Source organism: Orcinus orca, chromosome 2 (genome assembly GCF_937001465.1).
Source record: "Orcinus orca chromosome 2, mOrcOrc1.1, whole genome shotgun sequence".
Classification (NCBI taxonomy): Eukaryota; Metazoa; Chordata; class Mammalia; order Artiodactyla; family Delphinidae; genus Orcinus; species Orcinus orca.
In genome coordinates this window covers 173647888-173666396 of record NC_064560.1, presented here as the reverse complement: position 1 = coordinate 173666396, position 18509 = coordinate 173647888, and the positions used below count along the sequence as shown (strand labels likewise).

Sequence of the window (18509 nt, the reverse complement as noted above, 5' to 3'; positions counted from 1 at the left end):
GGAAGTAGGGTGAGGAAAAGGGCCGGGAAAGGGGGCTCGGCTCCAGGAACCAGAGACGCCAGTTCCAGCTGCGCGCCCATCGCTCCGCTGCCTCCTCTAGGCTCCCCCGACTTCCCGCCCCGCCCCGCACCGCCCCGCCCCAGAGCAGGTCCGGAGTGCCTGGTGGGCTGATTCCGGAGCGTAGAAGGGAGCACGGAGCACGGAGGCGAGAGAGAGGCGGCGGCGGCGGAGGGAGGCGGGGAGGCGGGGGACCGTCCTCGCTGCTCTCCCAAGTCGGCGCGGAGCCGCCTCGGGCCGGGCTGAGGGCTGCGCGGCGGCGGCGGGGCCGAGTCAGGATGCGGGGCTCCCGGGACCGCGCCGGGCTGGGCGGGCTGCGGCGGCGGCGGCGGCGGGTGGCGGGAGGAAGCTGTCCGCGGTGCTGAAGAGGCGGCGGCGGCGGCAGCAGCGGCAGGGACCCGGGGCCGGGAGCAGAGGCGACCTTCTGGGAGCTTCACCGAAGCCGCGAGGCGGGGGCGCCGTCGCTCACCGGCTCATGCCGGGCCCCCCAAGCCCCGCGGAGGAGGTGGGACTGCCCTCTGCGGGACAGGTAAGGAGCCGTCTGGGGGCGCAGCGGGAGCGCACAGCTAGGCGCCTAGGGGATATTGAGCTGGGGAGGGCAGTGGGACCCCTCTCAGCAATGGGGGCTCTGACTTCCTGCTGGCGGCCCGAGATAGCGCCAAGTCCATCCTTACCCTTCCCCCTACAGGCTGGAGAAGCTGGGAGGGGCCTGAGGGACTGGGGTCCAGCCATGCACCTGGGTACCCTGACCCTACACCGCCAGGCCTTGACCCCGACCTCGGGCAGCTCTGAGACACCCTGCTCACAAGGAACTGATGAGAGTCTCTTGGACTCCTGGTACCCCAGTCCCCACCAGGGCTCTGCGACACTAGGGAAATCTGAGCCAGCTTCACTAATCTCCCCTCTCCTCCTCCAAGCCTGTTCATAAGGGTGACCGGGTGGCTCTGGTCCCTCTGCCTCAACATTTCTTTGCCCTCAAACGGCCCTTGGGCCAAGGGATGGGCCAGGCCCATTTCTCCAGAGGAGGGAGGTACCAGAAGATACCTCAGTTTTTTTCCTGTGGCCCTCTGGACTCTCATGGAAGGAGGCTGGTTTTGCAACATGCTGCTTGGTGTGTGAGGGCAGAGCTGGGGAACCTGAGTCCAGTTTTCTATTATGTGACTGAATACTGGTGACCCTAGACAGACCTCCATTTGGAGTCCTCCCTCTTTCTGGCAAGAGCATGCTGAATGAGCTCATTCAGGCCTGCAAAGTGCTTCCATTTCTTCAGAGCAGAGTTCTCTGAGTGGCAGAACGTAGTGAGCAAAATAAAACTGCGTAGAGGAAGACTGGCCTCGCGCTGTGGCTGACCACTGCTTTATCCCCATCCTCTCCACCCAGCACAACTTCTCCACTGTCAATCGTAGAAAGAGCACTAAACTAGGAGTTCCTAGCTGGGCGCTGGCACTTACTGGCTTTAGGCCAGTTACCTGAGCTCTCTGAACCTCAGCTTCCTCATACCTAAAGTGGCGATAAGGTAGCTGCTCTGTTCACCTCAGGGAACTGCCTTAGGAGTCAATGAAACAACGCCCATGACTGAAGCCTTGTCAACTGTATGCCACCATACAAGTGTGAGCTGCTGTCACTGTCCCCATCCACCAGTCAGGCCTGCTGGCGGAGACCTGATCATTGCCACCCTTACCCCATTTTCTCCCAGCCCGGCCATGGCTTTCTTTGTCCTTGGCCTTCCTGGGGCACCAGAGTAAGTGAAGCTCAACTTATAAATCTTGAGGAGCCCAAAGGGTTCCCTCCCCTTCTCCTCTTCCATCATCACCTATAGAAGACAATATAGGGTGAGAGTCTGACTCACAGTTTTGTTTTGTTTTGTTTTGTTTTTTTCCCAAGAATCACAGATCTAGGGAAACAGCTCCTTGAAGGCAAGGGTTGTGTTGTTTTCATCTCTTTGCTTTCCTCCACACCTCCCCTCCCCCATAGCACCTGGAAGATAGTAAGGACTCAGTAATTGGGTGTAAAATAAGAGAATGAAGTTTTAAAATATCTCAGAACAAAAGCATTTGACTGGAAGTCAACAGCCCTGTGTTCTGGTCCCAGATCTGCCACTGACTGTCTCAGACAGCTTCCTTCCCCTCTGTGGGCTTCAGTTTTCTCATCTGTAAAAGAAGAGGGTTGAGCTAGATGAATTTTAAGATTCTAAGCCTTGATGTTCTGTGGGGCTCTCTGAGGGCCAAGGCCACAAATCCCTCAGTTCTCCTTGAACACAGAATACCAGCTTTATTAACCTGGTTTGGAGAGTAAGTTATGTCCTCTCAGTAAAGAATTAGATTTTATTAATGGAGTAGAAGGGAACAAAGGAACCAGAAAAGGCCACGTATGGTTTTGGTGTTTTCTTCAGATTCCCCTCTCTTCCTTATTTCCCTGAGAAAGTCCTGAGGGTGTACAGAGTTGCTGAGCTGGGAGGGTCCCTGCCTCCAAGCCAAGAGGCCAGGAAAGCACTCCCCCCAGAACATCACTGTGAGTAGCCAAGGGCCAGGGACCCAGTCCTAGGCCATTTCCTCCGAGGGATGCTTCCCCCTCCTAAGAAGACTAGAGACGGGCACAGTCTGGAAAGATCCATCCCTGGGGAGAGTTTTTAAATTTAAAAACAAAATGATCTTCTCTGACAATAATTTTCCTCAACTGCGGCAGGCCCGGTGATGTTCAGAAAAACCTTAGCTAATTGGCACTTGGGTAGAGCTGAGTAAGCCATGCCAGTGACCTCCCGGACTTACCCTGCAAACGCCCAGCCAGGGTGGGGGAATCAGCCCCTCCCCCATGTCAGCACTTTCTGGCTCCCAGCTGTTGGTGCAGCAAGAATCAGCTCTCAGCTCTCCGGAGTTAATGGACAGTCACTAACCCTCATAACAAAGTGACGGCAACGGTGGCAGCAGAAAGCATAGAAAGGGGCTTTATTTTCTGCGAGACTGGTCTGTCAGGGCGCTGGCCTGCTGCGGGGACTAGAACAGTGCAGCACCCCTCCTTCTGCAGCTGTCTGGATAGACTTCCCACCCCCAGAGCTGCCAGGGTGCAGGGCACCTCTGGTCACCCAGGCAGACACATCTGGCTCCTCTCCCAGCCAGGGAAAACTACCCACTGGCTACTTCTTATCTTCCCCTCCAGCCCCCTCCCTACCGAGGCTCCCATTCTGACCCTCTTCACAAGGCCTCAAAGGGAAGAAGAGAGTCAACCCTGGCACGTGACTTGTTGATCTCAGTTATCTGGAGCTTGGGGTGGAGGGGGGGTGGGTGGCAGGGAGATCTGAGGAAGAGGAAGAAATCAATGAGACATGGTCATTAAGAAATGGTGTGTGTGTGTGTATGTGTGTGTGAAGAAAGAGATTGAAACTGAAATATTCACATGCAGGCCCCTTCCCCTGGTAGCACACACAAAATGACAGAGGCAGAGAATATCTGGAGAAATCTGTACGTTATTAATTACCTTCAGGTTCAAAAGGCCAATTCATCTGTGCGTCCTCAAGGGACTTCCAGCCCTAAAGTACACCATTCCAGGGAGAAAAAAGCAGAAGGAACAGGCTTCAATTTGGGAAGAAGAAACATCCCAGATCTCTAAACCTTTGGCACTTTACAACCTCCTTCCCTTCTTAGGGGCTCGGTGGACAGCCTGCCTGGAGCAAGGCCCCCTCTGCTACAAGCCAGGGGACACTAAGGACTGATCTCATTCCTGCTCTTTGTATCCAGGTCCTCTCTTCTCTTGCCTCCTCCTTTACTCTCTCTCCCTCCTTCCTGCAGCTCCCCTACCACCCTGCCCCAAGCAAACCAAGCAGGGAGTGAGGGCCCAGTGCTAGATGTGTTATCTTCCACCATTAGATGCACTATTTGATTCTAAGTGGTTGAGAATGAGCTGCTTCAGTGGGGAGACAGGTTGTTTCAGCAAGAATAATGATCTGATTTCCACCTGAAAATGGACTAATTTGAGTAGTGGTGTCACCACCCAATTCTCCCAGCAATTTTCACCTTTCTCAGCCACAAACCCACCCCCCAGGCAAGCAGCTTTTGCTCTGAAGGAGAGGCCAGTCCAGCCTATAGGAGCCCAGGGTGGCAGTGGATAAAAAAGAGGGTGGACTGATGTTCCCGGGAAAAGAGCAACTGAGAAGCTTCCCATTGGAGCTGAGAAGTGTTCCAGCTGTTTCTCTCTCTTCCCTGGGTTTCCCCCTCAGCCCTCTTCTCCTCACTCTCCACATGTCCTTCAATCATTCTCAAATCTCTCTCCAGCCCTGACCAGCACCCAGGGCTTCAACTCTATACATCAATTGCCAGGTGGAGTTTCTACTCTTATATCCCAAAGGCACTTTAAAACCAAACTCAAACACGTATTCTTCCATTTGCGTGTGTGTGTGTGTGTGTGTGTGTGTGTGTGTGTGTGTGTGTGTTTCATTTTTCCAGCTTGGTACTTGATGACCCGTTTCAATCTAAATATGCTTTTTTATTTTTCAGCTCAGGAAACACGTTCTGCTTTTACTTCTTTATTTACTATTTTTCTCCTCCAGCGTCTCTGTTCTGTCTTTCTGACACTCCTGTTAGATGGATGTTCGATCTCCTGGGACTCTCTTCCATGTCTCTTAACTTGCATATCTTCCATCTTTTTGTCTTTTTGCTTTATGTCTTGGGAGATTTCATTAACTTTTTCTTTTACATTAAAAAGTTAGTCTTTGGGCTTCCCTGGTGGTGCAGTGGTTGAAAGTCTGCCTGCCGATGCAGGGGACACGGGTTCGTGTCCCCGTCCGGGAAGATCCCACATGCCGCGGAGCTGCTGGGCCCGTGAGCCATGGCCGCTGAGCTTGTGCGTCCGGAGCCTGTGCTCCACAACGGGAGAGGCCACAACAGTGAGAGGACCGCGTACCGCAAAACAAAACAAAAAACAAACAAAAAAAGTTAGTCTTTAACTGTGACCATTCTATTATCCAGCTTCTCCACTGAATTTTTGAAAATTTAGACAATTATTTTCAATTTCAAAAATACTTCTTTGTTCTTTGCTCCTTTTTCATAGCAGACTGTTTTTCTTTTATGGATGCAATGTGCTCTTATATCTTTCTAAGGACATGAATTGAAAAAGATTTTTAATATCTTTTCTATAGCTTGAATGATTTGGGAATCTTATTGGGTCAATTTTCTCTTTGTTTATTTAATCTTTCTCTTTTATTTTCATGTAGCTGTTTTCCATAATCCTCCGAAGCTGGGTAAGTTTGTTTCCCTAACAGGCCTCTCCTTTGAACAGGAATTGTTCTTACTTCCGGTGTTTGGGACTGTGAGTGTCTCTGTACTGATTTCTTCACCAGAGAATCTTATCTGTTCTTTATCTCCTAGAAATTCCTCTGTGCTTCTGATCCACTGATATCATTCTTTTCTGTTTTCCAGTTTTGTTGTGATTTTATTCTTTTGAAAATATATGTCCTGTCATTTTCATGGAAACTTACGAGGGAGAAGAGGTGGTCATTTGTGCTCAGGCTGCCTTCTTGAACCAACAGCTTCCCCCTAGATTTTTTGCCTAAGTTGGTGGCATCACCTTCTACTTAGTCAAAAAAAAACCCAGAACCTGGGAGTCATTCTTGCTCCTACCTCTCCCTCACTTATAGTTAGTCTCAAAGTCCTATTCATTTAGCCTCCTAACTACTCCTCAGGTATGACCCTTCATCTCCATCCATTTTGCTATAGATCAGGTTCAGATCCTCATCCTCTCCTGTCTGCATTTTTACAATATTCTCTTAACAGGACTTCCATTTTCACACTCTTCAAATCCTTTCTGCTGCCACCCAGAGTGCTCTGCCTAAAGCATGGGTATGACCGTATCACTTCCTTGCTACAACCATCATTGGCTCCCCACTGCCCAAAGAAAAAAGCTTCTCTGCAAGGAATAGGAAGCCTTCCCACCTCTCTTGCTTGATTCCATCAATACCAAGCCACCTGGTTTCCCCTCTATAACACCACCCCATGCCTCTGTCCTGTTTCCTCTGCTGGAAATGCTCTTCTCTCATTGTCTTACCTAATGACTCATTTTTTTCTTCAAGACTCAGTTCACGTGTCACCTGCTGTGAAAGCCTTTTCCGAGTTCCCACCATCACATCCACTCCCATCTCAAGACAGGAGTCCCACATCAGGTCACACATAATACTCCATGGACTGCTAGCACAGCTTACTCCATGGCATTGAAACTTTGTATTTGCTAGTCTGTATTCTCCACTACTCCTCAAAACAGGTACCACTTCTGGTTTATTTTTGCATTCCAAGAACTGGTCTGAATTGCTTAAGAAATGTTTGTTGTGCAGAACTAAATGTGCCCCAGCCAGATGTGCTCCACCCATCCCAGTACTGGAAAGTACTTTCTTAAGGAGGAGACTCAGCACACCTAGCTCATTCATTCACTAATTCATTCACTCATTCATGAAATCAACTGTTTATGGAATGCCTACTCTGTGCCGGAAAAGGGGCTGCAAATATGAGGGACAGACACACTCCCCACCCTCTTGAAGCTCACGAGCTCTGGTGAGGGAGAAAGACACTAATCAAGGAATCACACATATATGGAGACTGTGATAAGCTCTTGGAGAGGAAGAGCTGGAGCCTGGAGAGCAGATAACCAGGCAACCTAAACCTAGGCTGAGGATGGAGGGGTGACCTCCCTAAGGAGGTAACTTCTGAGCTGAGAGCTGAAGTATTCTGATGTGCACGGAGACAATGCTTCTGAGCAGTGCAGCTGTGAGGTAAAGGAGAGGGAGAGGACAGGAGCTGAAGGGGGGAAGTGGCACTGAGGACAGATGTTCCAGTTATCTATTCCTGCCTAACTACCCCAAAATTTAGTGGCTAAAACAATGGACATTTTATTATATCTCACAATGTTTAGGGTCAGAAATTCATGCAGGTTTGAGCTATGTGATTATACCACTCCATGTGGCATGGACAGAGGTCACCCTGTGGTATTCAGAGGACAGATGGGCTGGTTTGAAGAGTCCAAGATGGCTTCACTCATGTCTGGCATCTTGGGGATGGCCAGAAGGCTGGGCTCAGCAGGCTTCACCGACCACAGCATTACACACACAGCCCCTCCAGCATGACAGCCTCAGAGTAATCCACAGCAGCTCAGGGTCCCAAGAGTGAGTAGTCTAGCGAACAAGGTGAAGGCTGCATGGCCTTTTATAACCCGGCCTCTGAAGTCTCATAGCATCACTTTTGCTGGGCTCTGTGGTGGAAGCAGTCCCAAGCCCACTCAGATTAGACAGGAGGGACATAGACCCCTGCCTCTCGATGGGAGGAAAGGATTGGCAGTCGGGTTTTACAGTTATCACTTTTTTAAGCCAGGGGAACAGCAATATGTTTAAGTGCCAACAGGAAGGATCAGGAGTTTGGAGCCTTTGAAGACAGAGGAGAGAGAAAGGATAATCCATTGCATAAGCTTCCTGAGGAGGCAGCTGAAGCAAAGAAAGCTGAATTCCCCATTCTCCCTCAACTCTGCTGCCTTCCAACCTAACCCCGACCCCCGACTCTTGCTCTCTTTACTGTGAGATGCAACAAGCTGCAACCATGACTCCAAAGCTGGCTTGGGGGCTCTCTTGCTTACAGGCCAGAAATCATCAAATCCAGCCCTAAGCCACCTACAAACAGCCACCGAAGTCACAGCACTTCGCAGTTTACAGAACGGTTTACATACTATCTGCCTGGAAGATAGTCTAGCACCTGTTCTTAAAGACAGCACCTCTTCCCTGGATTGTAATCATTTCTATTTAATCTTCTGCCCTGCTAGGAAGTTCTGGCTTTTATCTTACAGCTTAGAAGCAATCTCTCTTGCTGCACTGAGAGATAGTGGTCAGAGGTTGAGCTCCCTCACAAAAACTCTGTATTTATTTGAATCCAGACCTTGAAGTTATCTAGGCAGCCATCTCTGGGCTGCTAAATCACCACAAATCTCTTAATCTTTTCTTAAAGCTCCCATTTCCCATTCCCTTCACTAAGGCCCTGGTTTTAACCCATTCAAGACCAAGTCTTCACCATTCTCACACCCACACCACCTATCACAACCCTCTACACACGGGTAGGCTCGGAAATGTGTAGTAAATGAAAGGCCAGGATTTGGACTCAGTTAAACCTAGGTTCAAATCCAGGGTCTGTCACTGTTTAATCTTGGGCAAGTTACTTAACTTTTCTGAGCCTCAGTTTCCTCATCTGAAAAATGAGAAATAATAATAGCCAATTTCATGAATTGTTGTACAGTTTTGAGATAAAGTGTTTTGAGATAAAGTGTGTGAAACACGGGGCTCGTGTGAGGATGCAGTAAATAGTAGCTGTTATAATTTTACAGGCTTCTGATGAGGACTGTCCCCATCCTCCTGGTCCCACATCACACTGTCCCTGTGGTCTCTCTCTTTTATTTATTTATTTATTTATTTATTTATGGTCGTGTTGGTTCTTTGTTGCTGCTCGCGGGCTTTCTCTAGTTGTGGTGAGCTGGGGCTACTCTTTGTTGCAGTGCACTGGCTTCTCATTGCGGTGGCTTCTCTTGTTGTGGAGCACGGACTCTAGGCGCGCGGGCTTCAGTAATTGTGGCTTGCGGGCTCTAGAGCACAGGCTCAGTAGTTGTGGCACACGGGCTTAGTTGCTCCGCGGCATGTGGGATCTTCCCGGACCAGGGCTCGAACCCATGTCCCCTGCACTGGCAGGCGGATTCTTAACCACTGCTCCTGTGGTCTCTTTTTAACAGTATTCATGGTGCCTCTTCCCAGACATTTCAGAGCCCACCAGGCAGTGCATGAAAAACACTTCCTCTAAGCCGGACACCCACAGCTAATCCTGAACTTGATGCTGTTCAGGCCAGCATGAGCTCTGATCAGACAGGCCTGGGTCAAATGGGGCTCTGTCACTCTCCAGCTGTGTGTTCTCAGAAAGCCTATTTAACCTCTCTGAGTCGCATCCTCCCCACCCATGTGAAAGGGGATGGATTCAATGAGATACTGCATTTGAAGTACTTGGCATGGTGTTCAAACACAGCAAGCACTCAATAGATGGCAGCTGACATGTGATGACACCAGAGCACAGTCGCTCTTGAGTCAGACTTCCAGGGTCCATGCCCAGCTCACCACTCACCAGCTGTGTGCCTGTGGGCATTTATAACTTTCTTATGCCTCAATGTCTTTATCTGTAAAATGGAGATAATGATTCATAGAGTTACTGTAAGGATTAAATGAGATAATACATCACATTTGGAACAGTGCCTGGAACACAGTAAGAATTTAGTAAGTGTTGAGGTGTTATTATTTCAGCCTTTAAATTTGATTTTTTTTTATTTCTATATTTAGGGTACATTGATTATTAGTAGCATGTAGTTTGCACTGTGTTGTTTTAAAAATTTAGTCTTTGTCTTTTTAAAAATATCAGCTTTGAGGTATAATATACATACAATAATAGTCACTCATTTCAGGTGTACAATTCAGTGAGTTCTGTGAAATACCTGCAGTCATGTAACCACTACCATGTTTCTCTCTTCTGTGGAATCTTGGCACCTTGACCCCTCAAGTTCATGCTCCCTCGGTGATTCTTCAATGCCTTCATATTTTCCCCTAGCTTTTCTAGCTGTCATTGGCTGGTTTGGTGTGACACAAGTTAGTCTGCAACTGCTGGAAAGGAAGCCCTCTGTCCTATTGTTGTTCTCCCACTAGAATTATAGAGTCAAAATGAGCGTTTAGAACAGTTCAGTTCCTGGCACGTTGCAAAAAGCTCAATAAGTAAGTTCTTCTTCTTCTCCCAGTAGAATCCCAGGGTCATGTTGAGCTGAGCTGTTAAAAATCAATCCCTTCCACTCCTTCTACCCTTTCCATACATTTTATAGATAAACTAATGTCACACTGTATGACTGGACTCCAGTGGATTCCTGGATGGTTTCCTGTCCCTAGTCTGGGAGGTGTCATTGTGCTCTCCTTCCCCAAATGGAAAACCTTAGGGCCCAGTTCACTTCTCAGCTCAAAAGGAAACAAGCCAGGGACTGTGGCTTCACAGACGCACCTCTCTCCCTCTCCTCTTGCGGGGCCCAGACCTCCAGCCATGACCACACGTTTGGAGCAATCTTCTTTCATTCAGAATCCCAGACATCTCATGTTTTCCTCTGGAGCTGAGTGCACACGTGTGCATGCACATGTGCATACACACACACACACACACAAACACACACACACAAACACACACACACACACACACACACAGAGGAACATGTTCACCAGCAAGTGTGCATGTACACAGTACCATACACAGTTTGGAAGGACACGCAGTCCAGGTGAGACCAGGCAGCAGAGGTGGAGATGAAAATTGCTCTGCATTGAATGCTGGTCCCTTATTCCAGGGAACAGAGAGAGAGAGGCAGCCCTAAGCAACAGGCCAAAGGTCAGGTCAGGCCAAGGGCAGAGAAGGCTGGGCCTGGAGCCCAGCCACCACCCCCTGCTGGCCAGGACTCAGTGCTGGGTCCCCAGGGTCAGCTCAGTGAACTCCTGTGTGGCCCTAGCAGGTTATGGAAAGAACATGACCTGTTAGAGAACCGTGACCCATGGCTTGGCTGTGAGCGGGTACTGCAGCCCCTGACTTGGTGGAGGTGTGGGTGTGAGTATGCACTTGCGTGCGTGCATGTATGTGCGTGTGTGTGTGACGTGCCTCTCTGTGCATACTGGGGGGAGCAGGGGGCAGGTTTTCATGCTGTGCTCAGCCCCCAAACTCAGAAGGAATGCCCCAGCCTGGGGAGGTTTTCAACTGATTTTAGATAATTTGGCTCAGAAGAAATCCATTAATTTTTGCCTGGTTTAGAAGTAGTGCGTGCTCATCGTAAAAAAATGCATGTGGAAAATAGAAAAAACATGGTGTCAAAAGAAAAAAAAAATGAGAAGCACCTGTGCTCCCACCCCTGGAGATAATCACCGTTGACATTTTGGCAGAGTTGAGATTACGTGCACATACGGTGTTCTTTTCTCCCTTCTCGCTGAATCTGCAGAGAGCACTTTCTCACGTTATTCCTCTTTGAAAACCCGTTTGAAGGCCTTGTACTGCTGTGCTGTTGCACCATAATTTACTTAACTTGTCCCCAAATGTCAGACGTTCAGGTGGCTTCCAGTTTGTCCCTACTGTGGAAAACCCGGGGTGAACGCACGCTTCATGTTTGTGCGTGAAGTGCTGAGAAGTTCTGCCTAAAGGCGCCATCAGAGTATGTGTGTGTTGGGGGGTTGGAGAGCAGTGATCCAGGCGAGGCTATGTGGCTTGGGTTCCCGAGGCTCAGCTGGGTGTACTTTGACCAAGAGAGGGTGGCTGGTAGGAACAGGGGGGTGAGCTGGGACACAGCCACTCCTGCCTGCCCTGGACAAGCACCCTGCAAATGCCCCTATGGTCTTCAGAGCTCCAGGGCCTGATTCCTGGACACAAGTATCCCTCCTTTGCTTCTGGGGGATTAGAGCTTGGCCTCTTGGTGAGGCAGAGCACGGGGCAGGGGCGAATATGATGCATTAATCTGTTCCGAGGGCCCTAGGGTTGGTCTCCCCAGCCCTACTCCCTCAGAAAGGCCCACATGGATGGAAGCGCAGAGGGTGGGCGAGGTGAGCAGAGGCAGGGCCGGGACGGGGGCAGCCCAGGGGGAGTGGGAAGCTGGGCAATAACTCCTTGGCTCCACGGCCCATTTGGCAAATAGACGTGTTGCCTTTCCTTTGCCTCCCTCAACCTGCTGGAGGGGCCGTAGTGGGGAAGGTGAAAACTGCACTCACTGGGTGCTGAGTGTGCTCACCTCTTCCTGACTATTGAAGAAGATAGGGAGTGGGGGGATTTCACTTCTGAGGGGCTCCTTGAGGCTATGGGATCACGGTATATTAGTGCCACCATCACATCAATGGCTGTTTAATCCAACCCCTCTTGTTACAGATGGAGAAACTGACTGTAACTGTGCCAGGTCAAAAAGCTAATGGGGGCGGAGCAGGAATGGAAACTCAGCGTACCTAACTGAGTACATGTGCCTATGGTCACATGTCCTTTGGCTCCACATCTGTGGGTCACATCTGCTGGTGGAGGTGGGCTGTGACGGGGGCTCTGAAGCTGCCCTTGGGGGTTAGAGAGACTAGACCTGCTGGGAATATGCCCCAAGGAGCCCAGGCGTAAGCGTGGCCCTGTGAGGCCTCTGCCTTAGGTGCCCAGCTCCCCACCAGCAGGAAGGAGCCCTTCCACGTCACTACAGTCCAAGGGCTCCCCCCCTGCATGTTTGCCCTCTGGAGAGGAAGGAGAGAGAAGTAGTGAGGCCCCTGCATTTGTGAGCAGCCCCGAAAGTAGTGACCTAAGCTCCCCCCCTTCCCCAGTCCCTGTATGTGGAGAAACTTCTGCCACAGCTGGTTAATGCACCCACAGGCCCTCCAGGCACGTAGCAGTCCAGTGTCTCCAGCACCATTTGTGTCCTCCCTGGGTGAAGAGCTGGGCACCTGGACCACATGCTCTTCTTTGCGCCCCTCCAGGATTCTCTGTTAGACATTCTTGGAACCCCAGCTCCAAGGCCTCAATTCTCAGGCTCTCAGAGCCTCTGAGCCAGGGGCAGTCTCTCCTTGACCCTCTGCCCCGAGGCAGGCAATAGCCCACCCTCTGCCCTCATAGCAACCCAGCCAGGAGAGCCTGGCCTCCCACGGACACTCCCTCACTGCCCTCCCCCAATCTCGCCTGGCCTTCTTCCTCCCCTCGCTCTGTCCCATTCCCTGGGCATTATTTCTGGGGCCATGCTCTGTCTTTAACACTCCCCAAGAACCAGCTTTCTAGAATCCAGCCACTTCTCTTGGGGCAGAAGAAATGGCCTTTGCAAGGCTTTGGCTGTGAATTCTTGGTAGGGAATAGGACTGGGGAAGATAAACCCAGTCCGGAGGGCAAAAATATCTCACCCTTTACCATTAGCAGAGCACCAGCCAGAAGGCCAAAAAAGGCCCTGGCCAGAGATGGGGGTGAAGACAAGTTCTAAAGCCCAGAAATGAGTATAGCAGCCCCTCCCACTTATAATATACAACATACTTGCATATCGGCCATCTCTTTGGATCCTCAAAACAACCTCGTGTGGTGGGCAGGGATTATCACCTGCACTGTACAGGTGAGGAAACTCAGAAGGGCATCAAAATTTGCCCAAAGTGTCAGGGCCAGGACTGAGTCTCCAACCTCCAGTTTATAAATCCAGGGCAAGACATGACCCTGGCCCCCCACCAGCTTCATGATGTGCCTGGGAGGGAGACAGCAAGCCTCCTGAGGCCACCTGGCGTGCCCCTCCTCTCTCTCCAGACCCCACTTCTACCTGCCACACCCCAGAGTGTGTATGGATTTGCTGTAGACACACTCGAAAGTTGCCTTTTTCTCCTTCAGCCAGTCCTGAGCACCCACTATGCGCCCTTCCCAAATGCACTGTAGGTGATCGGGGCTGGCTGAAAGAGGAAGAGGCAGCCCTGAGGGTGTCTACACTTCCAACTGGGATGTGCAAGTCCGTACCTTAGCACCCAGGAAACCCTGCCCCAGATCCCACAATTTGCCTTATAAGGGAGGTTAGCCTAAGGTGCATCCCCCTAAGACCATACCTGGGGAGAAGCATCCTTCCTCAGGAAGAACTGACCTCTGTGAGCACATGGCATGTAGCGAGCTCTGAGCTAACGGTGGTCCCACCAACCCTAGAACAAATCCTCTGGCAACCCAACATCCCACCTGCCACCAAGTCCTGTCAGTATCTCCCAAGGCCGGCCCCCTTTTCTCCATCTCCTCACCATTGAGTCCCAGTTGTCCTCAACTTACCTGAAGCCATGGCAAAGCCTCCTACTGGTATCACAGTCAGTCCAAGCCGCCCCCCACACACAGCCACAAGGAAGGCTTCAGGACCCAAATCTCATCCTATCACCCCTGCCAAGATCCCTGAAGGCCCCTTAGACCTAAACGGGGTTGCACGGTCTGGGCCTGCACTCCATCTCACACCTTTCTCTGTACCCTGAGCCACACCAGCCTCCTCTCAGCTCCCTTGCCTACCATCCTTTATTCGGCCTCTCCGTGAAACGTGTCCCCCCTCCCCTCACCTTGTCAGCTCATCTTCTTCCTTCAGATCTCAGTTCAAAAGCCTCCCCTGCGCCTCTGTGTCAGTTCTATCCATCGTACATTCTCACACCCTCTGCTGTACTTCTCCTTCAGGGCAGGCGTTTTCTCCACCAGTTGTAAGCTCTGGAAGACAAAGTGTGCATCTTTCTTCCTCTCCCCGCTTCCTGTCCTTCTCACCATCGCATCCCCAGCATCTGTCCAGTGCCTGGCCATCGCTGATGCTCAGTAACTATGTGTTGAATGGATAGATGAATGAACCAACTCTATGAGGTAAGTACTGCCGCTATCCCTAATCTGCAGACAAAGAAACGGAGATTCTGAGGAGTTGAGTGGCCAACTCAAGGTCCTGCGGCTGGCCGGTGGTACAGGCAGGGTCTAGAGCAAGTCAGACTGCAGTCTGTGCTCTTCACCACTTCCGGTCCTGCACCCAGAATGCCGGCCTCGGTGTCTGTCTTGCTCTCCCAGCAGGCTCTCTGAGGACTGCTCAGCTGGCCACCAAGTCCTGGGGCTCTGGGGCTCTCCTCCCCAGAGCCGCCCCCAGAACCATGGAGAGTCTGAGTGAGCTACAGAACCCACTGCTGCCTCAGAACCCTGCACACCTCCATGGCCCCTACCCCTACCCCGAGGCTTCTCCCGCCTGGCCGTGCCGGGAGAAGATCTACTCCTACCTCCTGGGTGGTGCTGGGCCTGCTCACGCCCACCAGCTCCTGGACCCAGGATCCCTGCAGCTGGCCGTGGAGGCCTGGTACAGGCCCAACTGCCTCCTGGGGAGGGACAAGCTCAAGGAGCCCAGGGCAGACAGCTGCGAAACCAGCTTCACAGAGAGCAGGGAGCCCTCCGCTGGGCCTACGGAGCGGTCCACAGAACCTGGCCAAGCGGAAGAGGATGTCCCCATCCAGACTGTGTCCTACGGGGTTCAAGAGGAGCTCCAAGGCCAAGAGGACGACCAGGAGGAGGAGGAGGAGGTGAGTATGTGTGTTTAAAATGCAGATTCTTGGGCTCACCTCCAGGTGCTGAGATTCTGTAGGCCTGGCTTGGGGTCCAGGAATCTGTATGTTACCAGAAAAAAGGCACTTCTGACACGGGTGCTATCTACACTTGGAGAAACACTAGCTTGGGCTATTTAATTTTTTAAAGATTAACTGCATTAGGGTCTCTTTTTTATTGAACTACAGTTGATTTACAATATTATGTAAGTAGGTGTACAACCTAGCGATTCACAATTTTTAAGGGTTATGAATATTTAATTTTTTAATAGCACTTTTTGTTCTTGTTTTTTTTCTAGCTCAATCGAGAGATAATTGGTATATAACATTGTTTAAGTTTAAGGTGTATAATTTGATTCATGTACGTGTTACAAAATGTTTACCACAATAAGGTTAGTTAACACATCCTTCACCTCACGTAATTACCATTTTGCTGTTGTTGTTATTGTCCTCTTTAAGCAACATATTTCAGTTTTGCTCCACGTAATCTAATATTTTCTACAAGGTGATTTTTAAGGGTTACATGGTATCCCGTTGTAGGTTCTTGCATCAATTACTAACCCAATCTCCTGGTCATTGGGTGTTGAGATTGTTTCTGATCTTTCCCAATTACTATCCTGTGATGAACATCCCGGTACGTGTATATTTGTATTCTTTCCTAGTGATAAATTCCTAAGGGTGGAATCACTGGGCCATTCACTGTCAAAGCTTTTGGTGGAGAGTACCGAGCCCAGCCCACACTCCCACTAGCAACAGATGGTCTTCCCGTTGCCCCACATCACTGCCAATGGGTGATCCTGGGCCAGGTCACAAGAGCCCACTCATGTTTTGCAGAGTGATGCAACCTCGACAGAGAGTGAAAGCGAAGACAACTTCCTTACGCTGCCTCCCAGGGACCACCTGGGTCTCACTATCTTCTCCATGCTCTGCTGCTTCTGGCCACTGGGCATAGCTGCCTTCTACTTCTCCCAGGGGGTAAGAGCCCATGGGGCCCAGGGCTCCTGCTCTGGCCACCCCGCTCCTCTGGGGGGCCTGGGGTCAGGGCCTGGCGGGCTGGGGCTGTTTTGCTGGGCGTAGGGATGCTCCCTTTCATCAGTGCCTCTCTCTCCCTAGACCAGCAAGGCCATCTCCAAGGGGGACTTCCGCCTGGCCAGCACCACCTCCCGCCGGGCCCTATTCCTGGCCACACTCTCCATCGCCATCGGGGCTGGTCTCTATGTGGCCGTGGTCGTAGCCCTGGCAGCTTACATGTCCCAGAATGGCCACAGCTAGTGGCCAAGAAGTCCTGGCGTCCTGACTCCCCTGATCGACCTGAGGAGGCAGGGGGGCTTGGGGTAGCAGACTCTCTGGGAAGTCCTGGCCCCTGAAGACAGCTCATGAGCCTGGCTTATTGGGAGGAGGCCTCCCAGGCTGCAGCCTGAGGGGTGCAACCTTCACTTCTTCCTGCCTATTGCAACCAGCCTAAAGCAGGGCTGGGAGCATCACTCTCCAGCCCAGGCTATGTTGGGAAGCAGCAGAGGGTAGGGCTGCCCACCTGGCCATCCAGGCAGGACCTCCCTCTAGCTGGGCACTCTCCCCATTCTGCTTATTTCCTAAAGGGTCTCCTGCCCTGCAAGCACCCCACTACCCGACTCTGTTAACCTCTCCACAGAGAAAGAACAGATTACAGGGAGGGAAAGGGATGCCTGGGGAGAAGAGGAGCTGACCCAGTCCTTGCAGCCCACAGGCATGTCCACCTGGGACACCCTAACTTTCCCCAACTCCACTCTCTGCCTCATGATGCCCAGACCTCAGCCAGCCGAGAGGGAAGTACATAGAGACATAGGGACCCCTTGGTCTTTCGGGTTCTGGAGGGTGCTTACCTCTCCTGTGGGCTTGTAAGACAGTGTAGATTCTAGGCAGAGAAGGGACATCTCGGGCGTATAAACTCTGTGCTGAGGGCAGGTTCTTGGAGCATCCCTGTGCAGGAACGAAAGGCAGATGAGATGACACAAAGCCTGGAGGGCCCTGGAATAGTGTTGCCCCTGTTCCCCCAACATCCTTTTCTAGGCTCCTCCGGGGGGGCTCTGAGGTGGCACCATCCCAGGTAGACAGAGAGAGAGTGCCATGAGCCCAGCAGCCACTGAGCACAGGACCCTAGACCCAGCCCTGTGGGAGCATAGCGAGGAGACCCTGAGTAGTGAGTGAGATGAGAGGAGGGACACAGGCCTGGCATGGCAGCTGAGCAGCCCAGGAAGGCTTCCTAGAGGAGGTGAGCAAGGTCTAGATAGATGAAGAGAATGTATCTAAGGGATACGAAGGGATGACCCTTAGTATTCCTGGGCAAGGATGTGGCAGGAGCCTCCCAAGGGGGGTTCAGAGCTGTTTGGATTATGCCTAGAACATCCAGGCTGGAGCCAAATTGAGGGCTCCACCAACTCAAGGAAGAGGAAGGTCAGGCCTGTGTCTCAAAGGCCAGTAATGTTTTCCCACCTCTGAATGCTGGACCCCCGGTCAGCCTTGGAGCTTCTTCACTGGTACCCCGGCTCAGAGCTGCTCTTAACGCCCTCAACCTCTAGGAATCCTCCAGAATTCTAGAGACATCCAGACAGGCAGGAGGAGCACATTGTGAGGGCAGGCCTTTCAGAGTTCAAGCTGTGGACCTCATCGTGCACAATCTGTGGACCTGGTCATTCCCGTCCCCCATCCAGAACTCGGGGCTATGAATCCACCAACTTGTCCCACCATCTCCCCTAATCCCAGGCGTTACCCAGCCCTCCATTCCCTGCATCCCCTGAAGTCTCACAGGCCCAGGATCAGCAGTTTTAATGTCCCATTATTGTATATAATTATCCTTGTAATAAACATTTCTGTAACAGCTGGTGCCCTCTGGGCCTCTTACTGTCCTCGCCTGCCTCCACCTTTGCCTGCGTCCATTTCTTCCCCAAGACTGACCTCCATCCCCAAGCCTACTGCTCCTGGTCCCTAGCAGCATGTTCTTGAGAGCACATGCCCACATCTGGGCCTTAGGAGAAGGGGAAGGCACTCTGGCTTGGAGGACATCTCTGCTCAGAATAGCCTGAATGCAGGGTGATGGCGTGCATTTGACTCTGCGAGATAAGGCAAGGTCCATGCTGAAGAAAAATCCCTTCTAGACTCGAAGGCCTTGGAGATCAGGTGGAAGGGATGCGAGCCAGGGTGACTGAGGCTCCACTGAGCTGCCTGGAGCTATCAAGGGTGGACACAAGGTACGGGGTCACCAAGGAGCCCCATTCTGCCAATGCCCTCTCTAGAGTCCCTCATACCTCCCTTATGGGGGTTGTTCACGGGTGGTATGGGGAGGAAACCATCTCTGTCTGCCTCGGACCACAGCCTCAGC

At 51.5% G+C, this 18509-nt stretch overlaps 1 protein-coding gene across 3 annotated transcripts; it reads left to right on the top strand.

Annotated features, from left to right (window-relative positions):
• The first annotated feature begins 65 nt into the window (after positions 1 to 65).
• On the top strand, positions 66 to 18007 carry SYNDIG1L (synapse differentiation inducing 1 like). 3 transcript variants are annotated; one of them, XM_033403227.2, is made up of 5 exons: positions 66 to 586; positions 14259 to 14435; positions 14634 to 15131; positions 15984 to 16126; positions 16265 to 18007. In XM_033403227.2, exons 3-5 carry the CDS (start codon positions 14711 to 14713, stop codon positions 16421 to 16423), a joined length of 723 nt encoding a protein of 240 aa, XP_033259118.1. In that variant the 5' UTR covers positions 66 to 586; positions 14259 to 14435; positions 14634 to 14710; the 3' UTR covers positions 16424 to 18007. The 3 variants fall into 3 exon arrangements, with proteins under 3 accessions (XP_033259118.1, XP_033258991.1, XP_049561881.1); XM_049705924.1 differs by having other exon boundaries at positions 68 to 586; positions 14631 to 15131; XM_033403100.2 differs by having other exon boundaries at positions 67 to 586; positions 14259 to 15131.
• Positions 18008 to 18509: the final 502 nt, after the last annotated feature.